Genomic DNA, 25,468 nt, shown 5'->3' with positions numbered 1-25,468 from the left:
TCAATATTTCTTGCTTTTATTTTTGGTTAAAAAATCTTCGTGGCTGTAATGCAGTTGAGTGAGTTACGGAAGGCTAGTTATTCCACACAAGTTATTTTTTGTCTTGATACCCACTCTAAGCTCAGAAAACACCACCGTGCTACTGTCAAAAATCCCCCTCCCCATTTTCCACCTTCCAAACACTCCCAAAGCCTCTGTGCTCAGTGCTTCCACATTTTACACTCCCAGGCTGTGTGTTAGCCCACTGCTTTCCTCAAAGCTACCTAAATGAGCAAGGTAGAAACAAATTATTGTTTTGTCGCATTTTTCATTTCAGATGGAGCACGTAGCTACTTACGTCTGCAATCGGTGTCAACAGAGGACACCTTCTTTCAACCACCTTTTCCGTCACTACTGCACATGGCACGGCACTGAAGGTGACTGGCAACGTAACCTGGAAGGCTGCAGCAGAACTTACAAGCTCTACAGCTCCTTTCGCAAGCATGTCAGCCGTCATCATGGTCACCTGTTTGCTTCGAGCAGTACAAGCAGCGCACCTCCTACTGAGCTACAGCAGCCCCAGGATGATGCAGGCGAGGAAGTGGCATACAGTGGGTCCACCGTGTCTGAACAAGCCACCGACGAGGTGCAAGTTCATGATGCTCAAGCGGCTGACCCGACCACTCAATGCACCTCACATCTTTCTTCTTTGCTTCTTAAGTGGCAGGAAGGCAGACAGTTACCAGAAAGTACCATAAGTGAGATAGCAAGCGATGTAATTGCCTTCACCACAGAGTTTAAAGAGACTCTAGCATCAGTTGACACATCTAAGCTTGGAAAATTGAAAACCAGGATAGGCAGAGAAAACCACTGGAAGGCCGTGCACACATTTGTGTCTCCTCGCAGAGTGAGTTGCTCTGACGAAAAGGGCGACACTTATGAGTACGTCCCAATTTTAGAGACAATACAGGCTGTTGCAGAGGCTCGTGGTGAATTTGAACGTATTCAACCACACAAGGCCCACTTGCAGGATGTGCCAGATGGCTCTTATTTTCAACAGCATTCATTTTTTTCGAATGCTAACAACGAAGGCCTGCTTGCTCTCCAACTTTACTTTGACGAGTTTGATGTTTGCAATCCTATAGGAAGTAAGCGTGGAAAGCACAAGGTGTTAGCTGGGTACCTCACAATTCTCAACTCATCCCCTAAATTTCGCTCAAAACTGAATGAGAAGTATCTTGTACTCATTGCAAAGGACGTGCTTGTCCAGAAAGTCGGCTTGCACAAAATTTTTCAGCCACTCCTTGCTGACATTCACAAGTTAGAGACTGAAGGGGTTGAGCTCAATGGAGAAATAGTAAAGGGGTCATTGTTGTACGTGTGCGGAGACAACTTATCCAGCCACCAGATTGGCGGCTTTCGTGACCACTTTTCATCGGGCCCCATCTGCCGCTTCTGCATGGCCACTAAAGATGAAATTGATGCAAAGTGGCAGGAGCATGAATACACTCTAAGAACCAAGGATGCCCATGCACGTCATGTGGAGCTCATAAAGACAGACAAAGATTTGTCCAACTGCTATGGTGTAACTGGCCAAAGCTGCCTAAGTGCCATCCAGTCGTTTGATGCCACACAAGGGTTGCCACCAGACATTATGCATGACCTCTTTGAGGGTGTCATTCCTTTCGTAATGAAACATGTGATCAAGCACTTGATTAATAGTGATGTTTTCACCCTAGAAGAGCTGAACAAGAGGCTTAGTTCATTCCCACTTCAAGGTGCTGACAAGAAAGCTAGGCTACCTCCTCTCACACGCCGAGTTCTCTTTGGGAGCCAGGTCATTAAGGGCTCAGCTGCGGAAAAGCTTTGCTTTTTTCGCTACTTTTCCCTCATCATCGGTGACTGCATTCCTAGGGACAACGCAGCCTATGGTGTCTACCTTGCATTGCGAGTTGCGGCTGACATTATTCTTGCACCTCAGGTTCCCCAAAGTGTTGCAGCGTACCTAAAAGTGAAAATCGAAGATTTTTACAGCAGTTTAAAGGAAGTATTCCCAAATGTTTGTGTCATCCCAAAAATGCACTATCTGATTCACTACCCCAGACTTCTGCTTTTGTATGGCCCACTTTCAAAGCTCTCGTGTATGCGGTTTGAAGCGAAGCACCAATATTTCAAGTCTCTAGCAAGAAAAACGCGCAACTTCAAAAATGTTTCGGCTACACTAAGCCGTCGCCACCAGCTGAGTTTGATGTATTCCCTTGCTCAACCAGTTCAGCTAGTAACCACCGTGGGTGGCAAAAACAAAGACTTTGACTCACTGCCTCAACTGCTGAAGGACAGGCTTCAGGAACTTGGCACAGCAGGGATGTATGTTGAATGTTTTTCAACAGTCACATTGTCAGCAAGGACAGTATGCACGTCTGGTGTGCTGCCACTAATTGTCCAAGCAGACGAACTTCCTCGGTTCGCCCAGGTACAGCTGATTGCATGTTGCGACAACAAGTACTTTGTCGTTGCATCTATCCTAGAGACACAATATTTTGACAATCATCTCCACTGTTTCGCTGTAGCCCACACAGATCATAAGGTTATAATAGAAAACATTGGACATCTTGAAGAGTATTTTGAACCAATGTACTTGTACAGTCTGAGAGCTCACAGCTATGTAAATACCAGATATGCCTTTTTTACAGAGAATGACTAACAAGTTTTGGAGGCTTCTGTGTATATACTGTTTGTGTCTACCTTGTTAAAGTTTCTGTTGTACAGTAGTTGCATGCTTGTTATGTGGGCAAGCACTAGGATTTGACCAGTTAGGAATTTTCGCTGGCATGCAGGTGCCAAGAAACTGTGTTGCAGCCAATGACTTGAATGTTGCACTATCAATATAAGAACGTAAAGATCTTTGACTTTTTGAGCTAATGAATTTGTACACTTTGTCTACGTGTATAGTGTTATTGGGTGTATGATAGCTTGTTAGGTGATAGAGACTATCTTTATTGCAGGATTAAAGCATTCTCTTCATGTAAATAGATGCTTGATTTAATTTTATTGATTGTGGGGGTTTAACACGCTGACGCTACACAGGCGATGAGGCAAGCCATAGTGGAGGGCTCTGGATTGATTTTGACCACCTGGGGATCTTTTAACGTGCGCTGAAATCTCGTACACACGGGCATTGTTGCTTTTCGTCTCCATCAGAAAAGCGGCGGCGGCGGCTGGGAATCGAACCCGCGACCTCGGGCTCAGCAGCGCAACGCCTTAGCCACTCAGCTACCGCGGCGGGTGGATCTTTAATGTAAATATGTAAATAGATGCTACGCAAGCTGGCATAAGACCTATGAAGTAAAAACTGAGTTTTTCAAGCTTCAGTCTTTCAAGTTCACATTGGTGTTTTGAAATACTTGATAATGCAGAGAATCTGTCACTATTTTTGATTCCCATGTGATAGCTTTAGTGTTTTGATCAAAGTTTGTGTCAAATACCGGACTGGATTACCTGACCACGAAGACTACTATATTCATCCACCTGGCCACCGTTCTAGTAGAACAAACCAGAATAAATGCTGTCGTCATTTCGTGCCCTTCAGTGCACATTGCAACGCACTGTGAATGCTTGGAACACGCTATCAAGCGATGCTGTAAATGGCACAAACATTGATCAGTTTTGTTTATTTATGGAACGGCTAACAGAGCCTGTATAGTTATTTTTGTTGTGAAAGAGGAAAAAGTGTCTTGCAGGGTTGCATTGTACCTTCTTTGTGCATTTTTTTATCGTGTGTAGCATGGGATTTCTAGTATATTTCTTCTTCGTGTACGCGAAGTGTACACGAAGATGTACTTGCTATTAAAAAAAGTGTTCCTCTGTTCCGCATATTGTCCCTCATAGTACTGAAGTTCTTGACCTTGTTGTACCTTATTTGATCCATGTGATGCTGTATGCCAACTACCTGTGGTGACTGTGAAGACCTACCCTATTTATAAATGAATAAACTGCCAACATTGAGAAAATGTCCATTGCATTATTTAAGGCGTTCGGAACCAACACGGAGTTTGTTTATTGACTCTTTCATACGGTTGCATATACGGTTGCACATAGTGGCATTATCAAAGCCTTGCCTAAAATGCAGAGTAACAATAATGGGTCATAATGGCTGCCCACCACAGTGCGAGCATAGCCACGGTATGCTTACAGTTCCAGATATCTTATGTGAAATGTGGTAAAAATGTAACTGAAAATCGTATCAGGTAATCGAACTTGTCATCTTCAAGTAGTCGTGGTGAAGTTTGGTAGAGGTAGAAAATTATGTCTCGGGTAATGTACCTGTAACCCCAATTATGAAAATCTGAAGTAAGGTCACTTAGCATTACTGCCGAACCTCTAGTTAGGTCACTTAGCATTACTGTTGAACTACTTTTTCACCAAATAAATATTTAACAGCCACCTGGTTGTAGTAGCCATCCAAATAGGCTGGAATACACTACAAAATCGTCGAAAAATGCTTAGAGTAAAACTTTTGCACAACATATATACTATTCTAAAACTGGCCTGGCAGAACCACGAAGCCCGGCAGAATCGCGCTGCTAACAGACTCCCAAGATGCGCAATCGTGCGCCCTGCAATGCCTGTCGCCAATAGATTGGCTTAATTATGAATATTCCAGTGCGAAGTTTTTGCACATTAGGCACCCCCCCATTCCGTAATCTCGTCCAGTGTCACACGGGATGCTCTTTCTCAGTGTCACCGGATTTGCAAACGCATTTCCAGGGGAGACCACAAAGCTGCTGCTAAGTGCTTTCTCGCTCTTACTAAGTCAGCAGACGTACGTAAAGACTCGCTGCCTCGTACAAATGCGAAAATTCGTACACGTTTCACTCAGAATACACCAGCGTGCGTGTCCGACTTGCCTGTGCTGTCATTTACCCGCTACGTCCGCTGTACCCGATGGATCATGGTACTTACGTTCGCCGCACCTTAGGCACAGTGATGTGTTAAAAGTACGAAAAAAAAAGATTAGAGGCTGCTTTATGCTACAGCAAACGGTGCAGCGGTGCGTAGGCAATGTATGCGTGTGTTACCTGCTCTCAAGCGCAGGTTTTAAAAGGAACAACATTTAGCGAGACAACGACGCTGCTGCGAGTAATGCAACACCGCAGGGCAATGCGTTGAGGGCCGTTCCTCGGGTTATAGGAGCACCTAGGAATGTTCGTATTACCTCACATTACTCGCCCTTCCCCACAAAAAAGAAAAAAAAAGAACACGCACGTTTCACCACACCGACTGCCCGCACAACCACCGACACGACACCCAGTGTTTGCTGTGCAGTTCCGCAATTGTGCCGTGTTGAGCCGGCAAGGGTCGCTCGGTTGCTTGAGCGCGCATTCGCGCGCTATTTAAACCGACTAGTTGTGCACAGGCAAGTTACGTTAATGAGCTTTGCAACGACCAGCATTATGCATCTCTTGTTGCCGGCAGCGTGATGAGGCAGCAGTTATTGTTAAAATAAACAGATCAAGATAGACGATCGCGCCGGCTGTGGCATGGAATATCGGCTTTGCAACTGCGTTCAGCCATCGCGTGCTACTCACTCATTTAATTAGCAATAAGTGACGGTTACAGTTCACATTCAGCGTGAATTAGCAGCCGGAACATAGGACTAACATGGCGACCGCCCGCTTGAGATGATTACACTCTTGATGGCGTTTTTTGTGGACGTGGAGGTACTGCAGGGACCGAACTCCATCTTACCAATGGTGTTATGTCATTCTAAATTATCCTGTTTAGTTCTCAGATGGTCAACGGTAGTACCGTGGAGGTACGTCCACATTTTTACGCCATGCCTAGGGAGGAAATTTTTGCTATAGGTACTTTTCATGGCACATTCCTTCTTAAAAACGCCATTTCCGGCTAGTTTGCGTTTACAGTGCACAGCACTGCTGGTGGCTGACTGCAGCACTGGCTTGTTCAAAAGAGCTTCACACCACCATTGTTGCCTCACCCAGCAGTCACCAGACATTCTGGGCTGTCTGCACAGCGCAACGCTGCACTGCCCACCAGCATTATCACCGAGGATATTATCACCGGCATTACCGAGGAATGTGGCAGCACTCACAATACTGGCAGAAACAACTTTCATGCAAATAGATGTGCTGTGTGGGGAAGGTCCTTGGCATGCTTATGGACTTGCAATGGTGCACACAAGATAAAGCTATATTATTTAATGCAGAGGGTAAACCTGTGCTCTATGAAAGTACAAAATGTGTACGAGAAGGTCTAGGCTACAAGGAGCACGTGGACACAGGCCACGGCAGCTGCTGTCAGCGTGTTTCCAATGCTTGCTTGACATTCAAGAGCATCCACCTCAATGCTAATGATGTTTACCAGAGTAATGACAGGAAGAATCTGGCACGATACGAGATATATGGTCTTTGCAGGCTGGAACTCACGATCCTGAGCTCAGTCCCCCTGGTCCCGACCACACCATTGTACGGGACCTTCTCAAGGTAAATCAGCTGGGCTGTACTTTCCTTGCCGAAAACAGCAACCATGTCCCAAACAACTGGACCTGGCAGTTCAACTTCAAGTTCTTCCTGGAGAGATATGGGTTCGAACGAGTGCATCCGTCCACTCCTAAAACGTGGCACGATCTGAGACCGAAGAGTCGCTCATGAACTCTGGTGTTAAGGAGTGAACGCAAGGCTGACAAGGAGTTAACACACGACTGTGTGGTTTGCGAGTGTCATTTCGACGAAAGATTCATCAAGAAGACGTACCGTCACGTAATCACCGGTGAGGTCGTAGAAACATCGCGGGATCAGCCGCAGTTGAGAGAGGATGCAGTCCCAACAGTATTCCCCAACAAGACAAGAGAGCATTTCAGTATCCCAACCGACAAGACCAGACAGTATACAAAAGTATTCGAAACAAAGAGAAGACAGCCCAGACGGACCGACAAAAACTGAGAAGGTGCCAGTAACCTGTCACGATTGTGAACAAAAGTAACAAGAATGTCTTACACTGTGACTCGCGCATCTCAAAATAGTTGTGGCGTGTTTATGCCAAAAAATATTCGAATAAAGGCACCCAGTTCCTTCCAAGTCTTGCACAACTTTCAATTTGGTCTGAACCTTTTTCAGTACTGTTGGTTCACAGGGCAGCGTTACACAAAACTTCGCCAACCTGAATAAAAAGCTGACAATACATCACTACGCAGGCCGAAGATTCATGATAGCATCGTGTCTCCAGTGAACCACGACACTGCAATGGGTCGAAGGCCATAAAGACTGCTCGGAGGCACACACACAATGTACCTTCAGCCACGGCAGATATTGTGCAGAACCTTGTAGAGTGACCAGCTCCTTCTCTTGTGTGCCATGGATCGTTGGGTGGGCTTGACGGTTTGAAGCTGCCATGCTGATGGCATATCAGCAGAGCGGAATAGCCCCATCCTGGGCAGCCTCGCCGCGACAAGTGATACCAGTGACTTGGGATATCAGGTCGAGAACACAGACTGGGATGAAGGATACCTGTCAAGTGGTCGTTTGTGGGAGACTTATGCAAAAAAAAGCAGGTGCCGAAATCAGTAGGCTAAAATTTGTTCAAAGCACTGTGCCCTTTCCGAGCGCATGTGCCCATGCACAGCTCTACTGTTCTGAAGCTGGGTGAGTACCCAGCACCAACAAATTACAGTTACCTCGGTCCGCACTGCAGGAGCCCAAACTGCCAACTGGAATTCGCTGTGGATCTTGCTACCTATGACTCAGCAAAAAGCCAGAGAGATCACGCCAGAGGTGCGTGAGCTCAAGCACTAGGCAGTGATAATGGATGAAACAACAGGTGCGCCACTCGACAAGCAGAGAGCAGCAGATGTCCATATGGCTTCGTACGTAAAACAAAATTTTGAGGCGCAGCAGCCGCCTCACCCCGCCGGGCCATCGACGAGCCAGCCCCGACGGACTATGAACAGAACGCCCCCGAAAGGGGGAATGCCAAAAATGCGCCCCCCCTCTCCGCTGCAAGAACGCGGCCCGTCGATCGACGTCGAAGGCTTCCGAGAACAGCGGAGGGGACGAGGGTGACATCAACTGCTTGTAAACAGACAGTCCGAACTTTAGCAAGTTCACAACTTATAATTTTCGGGTGCCAGTGAGTTCGTTAAATTGGGTTTAAACTAAGTTAGGTGCGGTGTCTTCCACACCTCGAGGGTCCCTCGACACACTCATGATTAAGAACGTTCTTCTATAGCAAAATGAGCTTGTCGCAAACTACACGTGAAAATTTGGAAACATTGTTAGCCATTTACACCACAGTTCACAATTGGTAGCCTTAGAAAAAAGGATGACCATTTGAACAAATTCTTTCAGCTGTTGGTTAGATATACGCAGGCACAATGTTCTTCAAGGATAAGATGATAATAAGATGTTTATTGCTGTCTTAAGTGCATATCTCTGCTTCCGTAGTATTACGCTCCCCCTAAAATTTTCCCTTTCAAGCCAAGGTACAGGAAGGCGTCACCTTGGAGGCAGTTCTTGATTGTGGTTGAGAAAACCTTGATGGCACTGCGAAACGGATCCACCTCCTAACAAGGCAAGACGTTTACGTCACCAGAGACAACATGAAAAGTAGCGAGCGGCTACATTCTGATGACTACCCCAGTGTCGTGCTCTGGGTAGAGAAAATGAGGAAACAGAAGGACAACCCAGTTCTCTTTTTCAAGCAAGAACCAAGCACTGCCATATATATCACCGTCATGTGCTCAACCAGCCAGAATGTGAAATTCTTGGGGAGAAGGATAATATGCTTGACATGACCGAACCACAGAAAGAGCTACTCAACCACCTTGGCAATGACAAAGTCTGCATTGATGGAAGACATGGAACAACCGGGGCACTTTTGCGTGGGCCCGTCTGCAGTTGTGCACTTTGAAGCCCCTTCGCTTATGCGTGCATTTTTATTTCAAGAACATGGATGTTACTGCAGCCAGGAAGCGGCGCGAGCGGTACTTTGACAAAGGGGAACCATTTGTTGTTCCACCGACTACTGCATACGGGCGAAAGCACGAACGTGATCGCACCCTGATGACCTCTGCAGAATCCCTGGTGGACAGCAGCAGTAATTCAACGCAACACTCCGATGCAGCGCCCGTGCTCGCGCAACGTAATACCGCAGTCATCGTCTACTGCTGTTGAACTTGACTACATGCAAGGTGAAGAAAACGTATGTGACCCGATGAACCTCTACCCCAGGCACAGGTGACCAGGATGAGAGAGACAAAGACAAAAGTGGCGATGAAGCATCTGCCTCATGGGCTGCGAAGTTCAGTACTGGACGAAACCGAGCTTATAGCATCGGATTTCACCCACTTGGGCGAGAATACTCTTCCGGGATACACAACAACAAAGGCAGCGGCCGTAGTAATGATCATGGCTTTTGTTATTACCCATAACCTGACCTTGGTAGTAAATGGAGATCTACTCAGACTTGTGGATGCCCTTTTTGGCTTCAAAGGCAATGTTATTCCCCGGTCCAAGTACCTTTTTAGGAAGGTGTGGGCATCAAGAACGGCCAGCATAGGGAAGAATTTTTTTACTGTCAGATTTGTGGGACTCTACTGGATCCACTACCTGGCATTTCGTGCATGACATGCGCAAGTTGCACAATTGACGAGGACAGTGCCACACTAAAGGCATCGGGCAATTATTTTCTTACATTTGACCTCAACGAGCAAGTGAAGTATTCGATTGCCCGCACAAAAGACTTCCTTTTCGACAACCGTCTCAGGCTCAAACGTGACACTGAGCGAGGGTTTTGTGCTTCAATGGAACGAGGGTATTGTGCAAGCAATGGAACAGAAATCAATCCATGATAGATTGCTACAATCATGGCAACAAAAGCCACATAGATAACAGAGAAATTCTGGAGAATTCGTTATATTTGCCCTGCTTGTATCAAGTGTGAACAGGCCTTAAATACCAGCAATATCCATGGGCTACCTTTTATTCATCACTAGTACTTTTTTCATACCTCAATAAAGTTTATAGCACCGTGCATTGTCTTGTGCGACAAAGATGCACAGCAAAAAGAATCTCATGAAAGAAATTGAGGGGTTTTCAAAAAGTGAAATTATATCCGAATAATGTGCATGCAGTGTGCTAGTTACCTTTCCTACAGTAGAGTGACCGTTTTGCCTTTTTTCAAGGCGACAAAGATGCCCGAGTGACTCACCGAGTGCTACAAATCAAGCCACCCGAGTTACACCCGACTGACACAACCTGTGAAGGACAGATGCCACTGGAAGGCCAGCGAATGGCAGAACTGGCTGTTGTTTTATTCTCTACCTTGCTGTTTGGACCTACTATCTCAGCGCTTCTGCAACCATTTTGCTATTTTGGTTGAGGCCATATTTACCATTCTCTTGGGAGAGCTCACAACAAGGCAGATAGACATTGCCGGTAAGATTAAGTAGAATTTGATGCTTGTACATAAGATTGTAAATGTTATATTTGTGTTACAAACTGCTTTTATAATTATACAGAGTGGTCCAAACTTGGTATGTGGATGGGGGTGTGGTAGAAGGGCAGGTCTGCTTGGATTATGTTCTCAAGTAGAAATATTGTATACAGTTTCTTCAACAAGATTTTATTTTATTTTGTCATAGTCATATTTATAAGGTGTGTTTAACATGTTACCCGAAAGAGCGAATGAGTTGAGGTCACTGAGGATCCCTTAACGCCAAGCAGTGTTGTCCGCCTTCTCAAGATCGAAGTTACATAATACTGTTTATGCACGAAGGCATCATTGATGTTCAAGTCAAGCGCGACGAGTTGATCATTTGTCGATCGCCCCCCTCTGAAGCCCGCCAGGCAGTTTATCTTTTTCTCGAGGAGCTTGCACAGGCAGCTTGTTAGGCCTATGGGATCGTAACTTGAGGGGGACGAAAATGTTCATTCTAAGAAGCACTGCAGAACTGTTTGTTGGTTTTCAGGCCATTTTCCAAAGGCAAGAGCCACTCATTCATGTCACAGAGTCCGTGAGCTAAGTGAAAAAGCTCCTAAGCCGCTTCACGAGACATGAGGTGTACTCATCTATGAATGGTGCTGAACTTAAGCATCTCAATGTTGGGGCAACGGAAACTGAAGTAGATAGGGCCTGACACCGAGCAAGAAATGAAGACTTGGTGCCCCAGGAGAAAAAGCTTTCAGGACGGGGGCAGAGGCATTTTATATTGCAACTGCAAAGCACCTCCTGAAGCAGCTTCCATTGGACACGACGTTCATCACGAACTCGTGCAATTTATGCCATTTCAAGCTTTATATTTAATTCATGCGAGACAAAAGTATTCCCGGTAACATTGCCACATTAGTGCACATTCGTCTCTTTGCTGCAGTGAAAAGATAGGCTATGGCTTCAAGTATCTGGTTATGTACTGAAACTGTATGTACTGGCACTGTAAATAAATAAGTTCTGCTGCCGAGATTGGCTTAGCAAGTGGTAATTTTGTTTGTTTTCTGCTTGCTTGAAGCAGTTTTACCTGCCAGCAGTCTGGTCATAACTGGTGCAGTTGGCAGGAAAATCCTGGCTAATAAGAAACCCACTCTTGTGGTATACTTGCTACAAGGAGCGTGACGGGAACCCTTACTCACAGTAAGAAGTGCCTCGGCGAGTCGACAAAGGATCCTTTGAAACCAAAAAACGATGTGGTCACTGGTAAGGAAGCTGGCAGTGTATACAGACATGCATACATGATGCCACTTTAACATTAAGGGTTTGGGACCGCTGCACTATTCTTTAATAATGTTAAAACAGGCAATCATTAAAAAAAGCTTACCACAGGAGAATTCAGTAGCCTCCGTCATGAAGCACGATATATTTATTTGCGCGTTCAGAGTAAGGCTATGACAATTTTTTTACAGAAACTCATCTTAATTTTTTTACTGCAGTCTTTTGCAGCAAATTAAAATCAATCACGCTGAAAACGCCTTAAAATGTAGACAGAAAAAGAATGGTTTAGTATAATACCCAGGGGTTAAATATACACATGAAATTCACGCTTGTAATGAATGCTCCTGATGCAATATTTTAACTCTTGCAGCACAGCTGAAGCACTGGGGGGCAGGCAAAAGGGGTAGATGTGCAGCCCACCATCGCGATCCTGGTCAGGCTACTGGGCGAGCAAATCTAGGATGTTAAGTCTCGTAACAAGCCGCAATGACTGCTTACATCATCAGAAAGATCCAGAAACCCGATCTGTTCGAGGAGGTGATCGGTTGTAGATGCAATAAATGTGTGTAAAAACGAACTGACCGGCTTTGGTGCAGCTCTTAGCTTGTGGAACCAGTAGTGGCTTTAATACTCGTACTTGAGACCAGCAGCTGCTGGAATAAGTCGCTTCTGGTACCCAAGTGGAACCAACAGCAATTCGTTCTAACTTGGACCAATAGCAACTGGTCCCAACTGGAACCAGCTGCTATTGGCAGTGAGCGCGAACACAGGCGAAGCGCGCCTCCGTGATGTCAGCTTAGGGATTCTCGCATTTGTCGTCTGCTTCACTCAGGATCGCTCTCCCTGCTGTTTCTTTGCGCTCGGTCAACATCTGATGCTTGTCCGCACCAGAATTGGCGTGTGGGTAACTTTTTATAATAATAGGCCTAAAATCGCATACACTAGCTCATGGTGTCAATTAAAGTATAGTTTTGGATACCACTACGGGAGAAACATTGCCGGCGCCACCCCATTCCTTGCGAAGCCGGTCCTGTGCGGAGCGCGAAGAGTCGGAGCTAAACGTCAGATTCTGTATTAAGCAATCTTTCGAGCCAGCTGCTAGTAACCGACAACAGAGAGAATACAAGACCACAACAAATTCCCGGCCTTTGGAGCTGTCGGCTTTGGCAGAAGGCATTCCGATTCTCGGTTATTATATGTAAGGTAAAACAGTTTTTGCAACCATGCCGAACGCTCGAACGCATTTTGCCACATCACTTTACGTTGTCAAGGCATGACAGTTTGCCGACATGCACTATAGACTGCAAAAACTGTAGGTTGAGTTCCAAATAACCCAGTGTGTATATACGCGTGTGCTGATTCTATACCAGGCATCTAACCAGTATGAAGGTTTATTGAGCAAAATGAGTCACGTCTTCGTTAAATTTATAGTAACACATATATGTTTGTTAAGACCTGGAGGGATATTTCGGAACATTTTGCACAGCCATATCTTCCCGATATTTGGATATGCGTTATAGGAAAACTGCACTCAAGAGGAGGAGGAGGAGGAGTAAGGGGAGGAGGGGAAAACTTTGTTTAACAATTAAATCGATCTGGTTAGTGGGCCGGGTCCTCAGTCCAGGACGAGAGAGTAAAAGTAATTTTCTTCAAATCATAGAACGCCATCCCGAGTAGAATAGGATTTGTTCTTCGCGCCTGGAAGGGTTGAAAAGCAATAAAGAGCTACTTGGAATTCTTCTTCGGTTCCGAGTCTTGTAATATATGCAGGTATACTATTTATTACGCTAGTTAGCGAGTATATCATGCCTTCAACACCGTAATCATGTCATCATTCTTCAATTTGAGAGTCAGTTCGTTATGATAGCGATATAATTACGACAGAAATTCGGAGCACAAAAGCCGCCTTCGAGTACTGTGGACCACGCTGTTTAGGGCGCGATCGCGGTGGCATAGCACAAACCTTCTCATTGTATTTGCATGTGAATAAACAAAGCACGCTGCGGATATGCACCTTCTTGCACGCAGCCGTAATGAAAGCCAATTTGTGAAGAAGGGAACGTATGCTATACAAAATGAAGGAAATATCCACACGACCTTTGTGAGGCTCCCAAACATCCCGAAACCTCCTAATAAGAAATTGGTGACGGCGCAGAAAAATTAATGCGTTGGGCAGAAAAAAGCAAGAAACATTAATCAGATACAAGACAACAACGAAAGAAACTGAAGAAAACCGCTTTATTTCCTGCTGTGCGATGTGCCTGTAGAGGCCGCTGCTTGGTACGTAGCATTAAACTGTTGAGTCTTCATAGGAGCATCTCAAAAATACTGCAGGGAAGCCTACGCATTTTGAACACTTATCGAGAAACTCTGATCACGGATCCTCGCGAATAAGCAAGAAAGGACGAGTTACACACAATCTTCTGACCGATACTCTGAAGATACTCCGAAACTCATCACGCAGTGCTTTACAGCTGTCACCAAGGCCAAAAAATCAAATACTGCCAACTCCATTTTCAACTGGTTTTTTTCAATCACCTTTGCTGTGCGATAGGTTGCATTATGGAACGCCTTCAAGCAGTGCAAGTGACCTCCATAAAATATGCTATATAGGTGTGTGTATACATGTTTGATAGACCTATGCAATTATATATATAATATATATGTATATCCAGGTACTCATACGTTTACTGTAACAGCTCTCAATATCCGGTCTCCCTCTACCACGACAAGTTCACCGAGCAGAAAGTAGTAGGACACAGCACTGGGCCCGGTGGCCAAATTTACTGCAAAAGCTGGTTCGCAATTTCAAGATTGTTTTGTGCAAACGCCACATGCTGTAGCAGTGGAGTCCAAGAAGGACAGTGAGAGTCAGCTGAACTCGCGAAATTAGGCACCCGCACAAGCTAGAGTAGATATTCCAGTGTATGAAACAAGCATGGCGCACGAGCACAGCAACGTTGATGACGTGAAAGCAAAACACACCAAACTTGTTTTTTTTTGTCAGGAAAACAAAAACAGAGGATAGCTGGTTTGTGAAGGCAAAGAGAGAGGTGTAAGACGAGTGTGAAACTAAAGGGTGAACACCCAGCACTGTGCCTATTATCTTGTTGCTCTTGACCTATCTTGGCTTGTACTATTTTTGTCTTCAAACAACCCTTTGTTCCAGTAACAGAGGACAATTTTAACCGTGGAAGCATCGAAACTACTGAAAAGATTTGCGCTTCTGTCCCTTTCTATGCAGCCAATGGTCCCTCACGGATTGTGCGGATGGTCACCGACGGATTGTGCGGACAGTTTCTGCTTGAACACAGCAAAACTACCATGGTCATATTCGTGGTATCACTCAGAACTACGCCCATAGTGATGCTAGGAGCATTGCCAGGTACTCAACATTTATGGACCACTTGCCTTCTCAGTTACCACTTTTTTCGCGTCATTAAACACTAAATATACACCTAGCACTTGTCTGAAATAATACAATCAAAAGTCAAGCATCTTTAATAATAATACAAAAAAGACAGAAAAAAAATAGAAGGTTATGCGCAATCACAAAAGTTCTCAAAACATTTTACGTCACTGCAAAAGTTTCAGCTACTTCGAGCGGCACTGCTTGGACACGAGGCAGCGGCACCTTTTCTTGCCACACAGATCCGCGTCAGTGCGCGCTCTGCCTCCCAACCTGCTCATGGAATCTATCACCAGTCAGTAGCTAATCACCGGAACGGACGGCACAGAACAAGCTTTCTTTCTTCTCAACCTCGCACGCAGCAAAACATACATTTCATCTCACAAAGGGCAAAAGGGGCGTCCACAAACAGTTTGAATAAACACAAAACCATGCCACACAGCTGAGCACACCACTGACTTTACATACGAGTACGCACGCACACAAAAAAGATACAACGCATTACAGATGCACGCAGGAGTGTGTGTCGAGTGTCTGTGTGTGTGTGTGCGTGTGTGTGCATGAGAGAGAGAGAGAGAGAGAGTGACGTACTAATGGTGTGGGTAGTGACAGGTGGAGGAATATGCCTCTGGTGGCACAATGAAAAAAGCAGGGGGCAGAAGAGCAAAAGGTGGGGGAGACCGGTTGCCCTAGATGTGGGGGCCTCCTGCGTGTCCCAGTCATCGTCGTCCGTAGTATCACTTTCGGTGCCCTCGATGTCGCTGCTGGGGTCGTCGCCAGGCCAAGGGCACAAGTGACTCATGGGAGCAAAGTGAAGTGACACCTTGAAGTCTTTGCTAAATTTACTGTGAGCTGTGTCCTTGTATGCTTTGTTGAGGTCCTCCTTGTACAGAACTAATGTCCTCAAATCCTCATCACCACCATTGTGAATGATGGATTATGTGGCTGCGGCCCCAGCACCCCCAGCCACACCGTTTGGATGTGCATAGCCCCGCCCGACGCCGCTGCCAGCGCTGCTGCCCCCGCCAACACTGCCGCTGCAGCTCGGAGGAACAAAGAAGGTGTTGAACCAGAACTGGAACATCTTCTCCTTCTTCATCATCTTGGGTTTGTTGTAGACCTCGACCTTGATGTCGCCCCTGAGGGGCCCTGCCCGTGTCAGGTGGAAGCACAGCGGCGCCCCGCTGCCCTTGCGCACCTCCAGTACGGTGGACGCGTACAGCTTCTCCATGCTGCTGGAGTCACTCTTCCACAGCAGGAAGAAGGGCGAACAGGTTCCTCCATTGAAGGTAGGCACAGGTTCGAGAGAGAGCGAGTGGAGCACCAGCGTCTCCGGGTTATACTCCACGTGTGTACTGACCAGCTTGGCATAGTACTCCACGTACCGTCGCTGGCTGGGGATAGTCACCCCCTTGAGGTCACTGTAGTAAGACAGGGCCTCCCTGGCAGTGCCGAACATCTTGCAGTGCACAAGGTAGGAGCACACCATCACCCCCGTCCGACCCTTGCCCGCTTTGCAGTGGATGACCGCTACATTGTCTGGGTGGCTGTTCAGCCACCGCTCCACGTCTTCACAAAAGGGCTTGATGAGGTCGATCTCGGGAGGGTTGTGGTCCTTGAAAGGGTAGTACGCCACCCGGTTCTCGAACTTCTTGGCATCGTACTGCCGTTCAGAGCACAGGTTGTATATCTTGTAATGGCCTTTGTGCTTCTTTTCAAGGAACTTCTGGACATCGTCCATATGGTTCCGAAAGACCCCTTCCAGTTTCTCCGCTGGAAATCCCATGGAAATGATCTTCTCGTTGATGTAGGACAAATCCAGGTCAAAATCTTCATCTTGATAGTGCTTCTTATTCTTGCTCACAACCTGTTTTAAGCGCGCAGTCATGGTCATCCTAGACCAACATAGGTGCAGTACCCTCAGCGCAAGGCTTCTTGACGCATCTACGACCACAGTGAGAAATAGTATGGCAAAAGCTGCCGAAGAACTGAAGAAAGAGGCCTTCTACTCTGATGGAGACCTGGAAACTGCGGTCACAGTGGATGGAACATGGATGAAGCGTGGTTATTCTTCACTACATGGTGTCGTAGCAGCAATATCGGCTGACACAGGAAAGGTGTTGGACTTTGAAGTAGAATCCAAGTTTTGCCACATCTGTGCTCGCAACCTTCACACAGATGACAACATGAGTGAATGTAAAGTTACCTACGATGGGCCATCTGGTGGAATGGAATGTGCTGGAGCTGTAAAAATTTTTGGACGCTCTGTTGAAACGTACCAGCTAATGTACACAAGTTACACTAGTGATGGAGACACTAAGGCATACATTTCTGTCAGAGACTCACAGCCCTACAAGAAGGCCATAGAAAAGCATGAATGTGTGGGACACGTGCAGAAGCGAATGGGCACGAGGCTCAAGAACATAAAAAAAAAATGGAAGGGGAAAAAGCTCGCCGATGGTCTGCCACTTTCAGGGAAAGGACGCCTCTCAGAAAAGGACATCGACTCCCTTCAGGTTTACTATGGCAAAGCTATCCGGGAAAATGTAGATAGTTTAGATAACATAAGACAAGCTGTGTGGGCAATATACTTTCACAAGTTATCAACAGATGCCAAGCCCCAGCAACGGACTCTGCCCAAAAGAACCATCCTCATGGTGTGGGTATAATCGCAGCCTTGTTGAGGGAAGCGAAACCTACTCCCACAAACACAACATTCCTGAGGCAGTGATGGATGTCCTCAAGCCAGTGTTCAAGGCATTGTCAGATCAAGCTCTTCTGAGGAAATGCCTCCATGGAAGAACCCAGAACACTAATAAGTCACTGAACCAACTCATCTGGTGCCGCTGCCCCAAGAGATTTGTCAGCGCTGACACGGTGAAAACAGCTACTAATGATGCTGTAGCATTCTACAATGATGGCAATTCTGCACGGAAAGCAGTTCTGGAAGCCCTTGCAATTGTTCCAGGTGCGTTTTGTGACATTGCCTTCAACAGGATGGATAAAGAGCGTGTTGACCGGGCAGAATTCTATGGCTCCGTCGAAAGCAAAGAAAGACGACGGGTGAAAAGGAACACCAAGAAGGGTTTCAGAAACACCTCTAAAAAAGCCAGCAGCGAAATGTATTCTCCTGGTTCATTTTAAGCATACTTGAGCAATACGCAAACATAAAACTTCGTTTTTCTCAAATTAAGTTGTTTATAACTTCTTCAACTTCAATGTACCTTTTCTCGGAAAGTATTGATTTGATTACAGTGAAACTTTGCACACATGTTCTACAGCTAATCATAAATATTCTGAACTAAAACACTTACGTTAACATAAATATTACTACTGCAAAAAAAGTTATACCTCAAGGCACCCTCTTACAGCTGTGTGCATGACGTGACATTATTTTTTTGCGCCCATACTCCAATAAGGTATCAAATGTCTTTAGTTTAGATAAAACCAATGGTTATTTAGAATAACACAGCGCAATATCATCACATTCCTCTTTTTTGTTCCAGAGAAAAGGTACATTCAATGAACAAACACACCTCAAATTTTGGGAGTGGGCCACAAGAAAGATACACAATCTAGACCCAGACAAAGTGCTTCATGTTTTACCCAATGGCATCTTGTCTGCGCACAACAAATTTGATGCGGATATCTGCAAGCGTTTCGGAAATATAACGTTAAATTTAACATGTATCATTTACCCCACCATACCTCTCTAAGTCTCGTAACAGGGCGCAATGACTGCTTACATCATCAGAAAGATCCAGCAAGCCCTGATCTGTTCGAGGAGGTGACCGGTTGTAGATGCAATAAATGTGTGTAAAAACGAACTGACCGGCTTTAGTGCAGCTCTTAGCTAGTGGAACCAGTAGTGGCTTTAATACTCGTACTTAAGACCACCAGCTGCTGGAATAAGTTGCTGCTGGTACCCAAGTGGAACCAACAGCAATTCATTCTAACTTGGACCAATAGCAACTGGTCCCAACTGGAACCAGTTGCTATTGGTCGCCACTGGGATTTGGCTAATAAACCAGTTGAGCTGGGACCACTTGAAACGAGTTAGCATTTTTTCATCTGAGCACACAAGTTAACCCTAGCGAACGGGGAAACAAAAGAAACAAACGAAGGAACGAGACGACAGGGAAGTTGTTAGAAAGACAATAGGAAAGTGAAAGATGAAGGGGAGGACAAGAAAAGGTGACTGCCGATTCTTCCAGGTGGGCCAGACTGGAGGTGCTGTCTAGCCATCTGTGCGACACTGGAGGTGTCGCACAGTGCACGGAAAAATCTGCTTTACCTTGAGGCACACAATTTTCCTGCACATGTACCCTAGAGAATTCAGTTGAAACTACCACGTGAAAGGCTCCCTCAGACATGTAACTGGCAAGCTCGTTGATCATGTTAACATGCCTTAGGACTTGAGGTCGGTGAGGATGCTATACGAGTGTGCGGTATCACGCATTCATAAGATCCAAGAATATGCCAGCTAGAATGTTGCGAGCTGGCACTAATCGCAATGCAAGGCAGCAAGATCTTCAGTGGGCTAAAGCTAGCGCCGCAAGTCAGATAGATATTCAAGGCCCCTACCTCGGGTACAAGCATACTTTTCACTCTATGGTGACTCCACACACCACAGGTGCCAGGAGGCCGTCTGTATTATTCATCACCATGGGTTCTGTGTGAACATGATTGCCCAGATGAATGGCATGGACACACTTCTGAGGGCGATGACACATTCAAAAAATATATTTCATCTGCTGATTCAGATACTGTATCGTTTTGTGCATAACGCCAAACATGCCATGCCGGTGCAGTGGGGGAAAAGAAGCACGTTCATTACACACATACTGCATATATAGTATTTGGAAGAGGGTGTGTCTTTCACCTTCTAACAGATATGCTGTTGGAGTGGCAATCTTCGACACGTGCGCTTGCTGCCAGAGAAACTGCGCGTGCGCGGCACATTAGAGCTGGGTGCCCAAGATACGATACAGATACGACCCCATTAGACAAGCGATGTGATTGGGCTGGCTCACACATTTACCACGCCACCTTGAACGGTTTTCTTAAGGTCCTTCCTGAGGTGTGACCAGACCTCCCTTGTGACACCAGGACGCTCTTAGCAACAACATGAAAATTTCTTATTCAGCACCTTTCAAATGAAAAATATGTACACCTTGGACTGAAGGCATGATGTGCCAAGTGCCTGTGCTTGGGTTTGCAAGCAGCTGAAACTCAGTCTTCACTTAACTTTGAACATAGATGGGCTGCCACTTTTCAACAACACTAGCCACTACCTGTGGCCAAAACTGGCAATGGTTGAAGAAACAAAAGTACGAGAACCATTTTCCAGTAGAATTTTCAGCAAAAAAAAGCCTGCCAACCTGAAGACTACCTCAATGAGTTTACAAAAGAAACAGATGAACTCAACGTGACAGTGTTGGAGGGCTTGGGAAGCAGAGGCAAGTGCCAATACGAGCCCTAGTGTTTGATCTCCCTGCAAGGGTGTTCGTGCAGTGCGCAAAGGCTCACACTTTATACTATGGGTGTGACAAGTGCACCCAAAATATGCTGAACGACATTTCCTGCGCGAAATGCACCTCTTCGGACTGACGCTTCGTTCAGTGCACAACTACAAGGCAAACACCACACTGGTGTTTCTTTAATGCAGCAGCTTTGATAGGGAATGGTAACGCAGTTTCCCATTGACTACATGCACGTGGTACTGCACAGCATCGTTGGAAAGATTAACTACTGGGCAAGGGGGCCGTACACTGCCCCGCGATCAGATACCAACTGGGGTGATCAACGAAAGTATTACCTTGCTGCAGCCGCATACACCTTCCGATTTTAGCAGGAAGCTTCGGACGCTGAAAGATGGGAGAGTGGAAGGCAACAGAAGCCCGGCTGTTTTTGCTCTATTCTTTCCCTTGTCTGCTAAAGGAATCCCTACAGTGGAGTCTTATGATCCCTTCCTAATTCTGCACATTGCAATCCACATTTTGTGTGCAAAAAACTCCCCCGGCAATCAGGTTTCCTATCCCGAGGAACTTTTTCAGTTCTTCGTCGAAAAGGCAATTTCAAAGGAACTTGATAATGAAACTGTCCTTCTGTACAATGTGCACTGATTCATTCAGCTCACACAATACGTCCGTATTGCTCAGTACGCCGTATATTGCACTGTTTGAAAGTTACTTTGAAAAACGTTTCATTGTTAAGGACTATGTTTATCATATATTAACGGCACGGAGGTGCGCATTGGGCGCGGGACCCGGACTCTCGCACCGGACGCTGTTTCAACGATTCTACTGAACGTTGCTCAATATTTAAGCAACGCTTGCCTCCTAAAAGAAACGAAAGGAAGAGGAAATCTCAAGAAGATCTGATAAAAAAAAGGCCTGACTGACGTCTGCAGACGAGGCTGAAGTCGTGGACGAGCCCGATGTTGACAAGCCGGCGACAAGGGACAGAGCTGCTGTGACAGGTGCAAGAGGAGCGGCATTGCCCAAGCACTGGACATTTCACGAGATGCGAGATGCCCAGTGAGGATATTTTAAGTCTTCCTTACTGGACTCCAGCACAGGGGATGTGACCGTAGAAATAGCAGAATTTTTTACTGTAAAAAGAGACGGTGTTTCCCACTCGAGAACGTTTGTACTCGGAAAACATGCAGGAGAAGCGGCAGTGGTTACAATGCGGGATGTAGAAGCTGTACTGAATGAAGCGCCTGTGTTACAGGTGCAGCTACTGAAGCTGTAAAGTAATGGCAGTGAACTTGTTTCTTATCTTTTTTGTGCGGGATATGTATGCGCATGTGGGTATTTTTTACTGTGAATTGTTAACATTTTAGTACTATGCAGGAGCTGCGTTTAAGAAGATTCCTTCTTAAACTGCAGCCACAAACCCAAAATTCAACCCAGGAATGTCAGCTATGGCTTGAAAGCTGTAAGTATTCTGACCATGCTCACATTATTCTGCTTCTTCCCTCACTGCGTTATTGATTACATGCATACTGTTTTGGCTTGGTCAAGTCCACGATGATGATTTCGCTTCGGTCTAATAGGTGCAACCTTTTTCTTTGCAGCGTACAAGAGCAGAATAAGTGCTCAGCTGGTTTCACTGCAGCCACCTTGGGAAATATTGCGGCTTGCACGGGGTCTACCTGAAGTGAATTGCTGAAGGTCTTCAAAATGAGGACCTGGCCCCTTTTCTATTTCCCGCTAATTCTGAAGGACAACTTGCCTTCAAATTCTACAGGAACTGGATGAAGTTAGTAAATATGCAGATGTAGTGCGGCAGTCAACCTCGACTGAAGAAAGCCACCTTGAAAGAAAGAAAGCCACCTTGAGGCTTAATTGTATCAGCTTATTTTTTTTCACTCCTCACAAAGTGGCATATGAAACCAGCCTTACATCGGAATGGTGGTCAGGGAGTCTAGGGCTGTGGCAACCAGCTCGGCTTGAAGAGGCTGCCATCCACGATGGATCCTGCCATAAAACATCAACATTGAAGGCTGCATCAGCAACACTTCCCTACAGAAAGGTGTCACCTTGCAGGCAATTCTTGATGGTGTCCGAGAAAACCTTGATGGCACTGCGAAACGGATCCACCCCTTAACGAGGCAAGACCTTTACAACGTCACCACAGACTACAACATGAAAAGTAGTGAGCGGCTACATACTGATGAGTACCCCAGTGTCATGCTCTGGGTAGAGAAAATGACCCAGTTCTCTTCTTCAAGAACCAAGCACTGCCAGATGACCGTCATGTGCTCAACCAGCCAGAAGGTGAAATTTTTGGGGAGAAGGATATTATGCTTGTCATCATGACTGAACCACAGAGAGAGCTACTCAACCACCTTGGCAATGACAAAAATCTGCATTAATGGAACACATGGAACAACAGGGGCACTTTTGCGTGGGCCCGTGTGCAGTTGTGCACTTTGCAACCCCTTCGCTTATATGTGCATTTTTATTTCAAGAACATGGATGTCACTGCAGCCAAGAAGCGGCGCAAGCAGTACCTTGACAAGGGGGAATCTGTTGTTCCACAGACTACTGCATACGGGCAAAAGCACGAACGTGATCGCACCCTGATGACCTCTGCAGAATCTCTGGTGGACACCAGCAGTAATTCAACGCAACACTCCGATGCAGTGCCCGTGCTCGCGCAATGTAATACCGCAGAGTCATCGTCTACTGCTGTTGAACTTGACTACATGCAAGGTGAAGAACACCTTTGCGAACCGATGAACCTCTACCCCAGCCTAGGCGACTTGGATGAGAGAGACTAAGACGAAAGTGGTGAAGCATCTGCCTCATGGGCTGCGAAGTTCAGTACTGGACGAAACCGAGCTTATAGCATCGGATTTCACCCACTTGGGTGAGAATACTCTTCCAGGATACACAACAAAGGCAGCGGCCGTAGTAATGATCATGGCTTTTGTTATCACCCATAACCTAAGAGGATTGAGAGACTATGCAGGTGTCTGCCAAGCTGACTGCTGAGGCTCGGTGCCATCACTGCAACCTGGTGAAGTGTGCCTGTACAGGAGAGCCTCCCCCTGCACAAGGACTGTGAAGGTGCAACTTAAGCGGGAAAAAAAGTCCTAGCCTAGAGACTATATGCCCGCCATGTTTCAGATTTGAGCAAGGATTTCAGTCCCTTCCAAAGGAATCAACTTTCGATTGAATTTCAATTTTTTGCGCTTGCTTGATGTTTATTTTATCAGTCTACTTTCACAGAGTATGGGTGCGAAAAGTCGATCCTGCACTGCATGGCATGCCAGTACAGCAGGCAAATGAAAAAGCACGAAGGGGCCAACCAGAAGCTCTTGGCAGCCATGGCGCCCACTTTAGACCCACGGTGGAAGCCAAAGCAAGACCACTCCAAGATGTTTGAGTATGATGAAAAAATAATGCGCACAACCACCATTCCCACCGCAAAATAGGATTGCAGCCCGGAGTATGTTTGGCAGCCTGACCTGCCTAAACCATTTCTCAAAATTGATTACCGCCTAGGTAAGGGGCATTCCTTGGCAAAATTCCTCGGGAAGGCATGAATGCTTCTTTCTTTTCCAAATCAAACACCCGTGTTTCATTATTTTAATAACACCACCCTTTTGTGGCAGCGCTTTTAGCCCTTTTACGCTTTTAATCATCGCATCAATGAATGGTTACATGACGAATGATTCATGAGGGAATGTGGCAAGTATGAATGAAGCATGTATGATTGGAATTCTGGTGTTTGGGAGTATGAATGAGTGTACGAATGCAGTGTGTGGTTGGATCACGCGAGAATGGGTGCGGGGATATAATGAGCGAATGTACGTGTAAATCTGCCTCGACGCTTCTCTCATCACTATCCTTTTTTCATGATTTTAAAATCACGAGCTGTGTGCAGCCACCTTTTGTGGCCAGTCGTATTGGGCCTTTTACAATATTTTAGAGCAACAACCTCCTATTTTCTAACCTTTTTTTACTAACAATCTCTATCCCTCTGTTAGTTCTTTATTATTATTTTGTTGCTCCCCTTGCTCTCTCTGTATCTATCCTATCTTACAATAATTACATCATCCTTGCTCACGTCGTTCACCCATATATGTTGGGGCTTCCTAATTGTGCCTTATTCTGTTCCGGACCTGTTTTTAGTATATCTACATTACCTTCCGGCCCCGAGAGGCCAGGTTCGTGGAAGAAAGAGGGCTCATCCAGTCTAGGCCGCTTGCCAATCACGTTGTCGGCCAACCCCAGACCACCACTCCACTGTTGCTGTCTTGTGCCTTTCTTGCATGTATTTTGTTTGTGTTGTTTTTTGTGTGTTCTCTTTGGGTTTTCTACTTTTTTGCAGGGCAGAGTCAACCATGGCGGGCGTGGCACCTTCCCGGGAAGAAGCCAAGGTAGACCACCCCCTGTGGGGGTGCCCAACCGGAGCCACTCACCGCCGCCATCAAACAAGTGTGCCGGAAAATAAATTGTAAATAGCGTACGCCCGTTTTAGTGCGAGGCCCTTCCTCTGAGGTTAACTTAAGGCGGGAACGCGGGCTAGGTCAGCCATTTGGTCTTCCACGCTTCAAGTTCTATGGCATGGCTCCCCCTCAACCACCTGCTCACCCGGACCGGCCGTCACAAGAAGCGGCGCCCGGTCTCGTCGTCCAGTAAGCCCTCAAGACCGGCCTGCGTTCCGGGCGACTCCCAGCCCGGCCCTCTACCCAGCCTGGCACTCCGGCGGTATTTATGCTACCTGCGCCAAAGCCGGAAACCAGGATGGTGACCACATGGACATACCAGGGGGGCAAAGAGCCACCAATGAGTTTCTTCTCGACCCACTCATGAAAGCGGCAGCGGCAGCCGCAGATACAGC

At 46.2% G+C, this 25,468-nt stretch overlaps 2 protein-coding genes and 1 pseudogene across 4 annotated transcripts in view; 1 reads left to right on the top strand and 2 right to left on the bottom strand.

Annotated features, from left to right (window-relative positions):
- LOC144175942 (uncharacterized) overlaps positions 1-25,468 on the bottom strand; it is a 91,023-nt gene that overhangs the window by 49,652 nt on the left and 15,903 nt on the right. The window lies entirely within an intron of this gene.
- LOC144175938 (phosphatidylinositol 3,4,5-trisphosphate 3-phosphatase and dual-specificity protein phosphatase PTEN-like) lies at positions 15,678-17,110 on the bottom strand. The gene has a single exon (XM_077705008.1). It carries the CDS (start codon positions 17,001-17,003, stop codon positions 16,047-16,049), a length of 957 nt encoding a protein of 318 aa, XP_077561134.1. The 5' UTR covers positions 17,004-17,110; the 3' UTR covers positions 15,678-16,046.
- LOC144175937 (uncharacterized) lies at positions 17,048-18,298 on the top strand (annotated as a pseudogene).

The sequence above is a fragment of the Haemaphysalis longicornis genome, unplaced genomic scaffold (genome assembly GCF_048455015.1).
Source record: "Haemaphysalis longicornis isolate Haplotype H1 unplaced genomic scaffold, Haemaphysalis longicornis Haplotype H1 scaffold_3, whole genome shotgun sequence".
NCBI classification, from domain to species: domain Eukaryota; kingdom Metazoa; phylum Arthropoda; class Arachnida; order Ixodida; family Ixodidae; genus Haemaphysalis; species Haemaphysalis longicornis.
The sequence above is the reverse complement of the archived record's forward strand: the minus strand, read 5'-3'. Positions and strand labels throughout refer to the sequence as shown.

What these genes read in the sequence shown, in the direction of transcription:
- LOC144175938 (XM_077705008.1), bottom strand. Translation starts at nt 17,003, where the DNA reads ATGACCATGACTGCGCGCTTAAAACAGGTTGTGAGCAAGAATAAGAAG.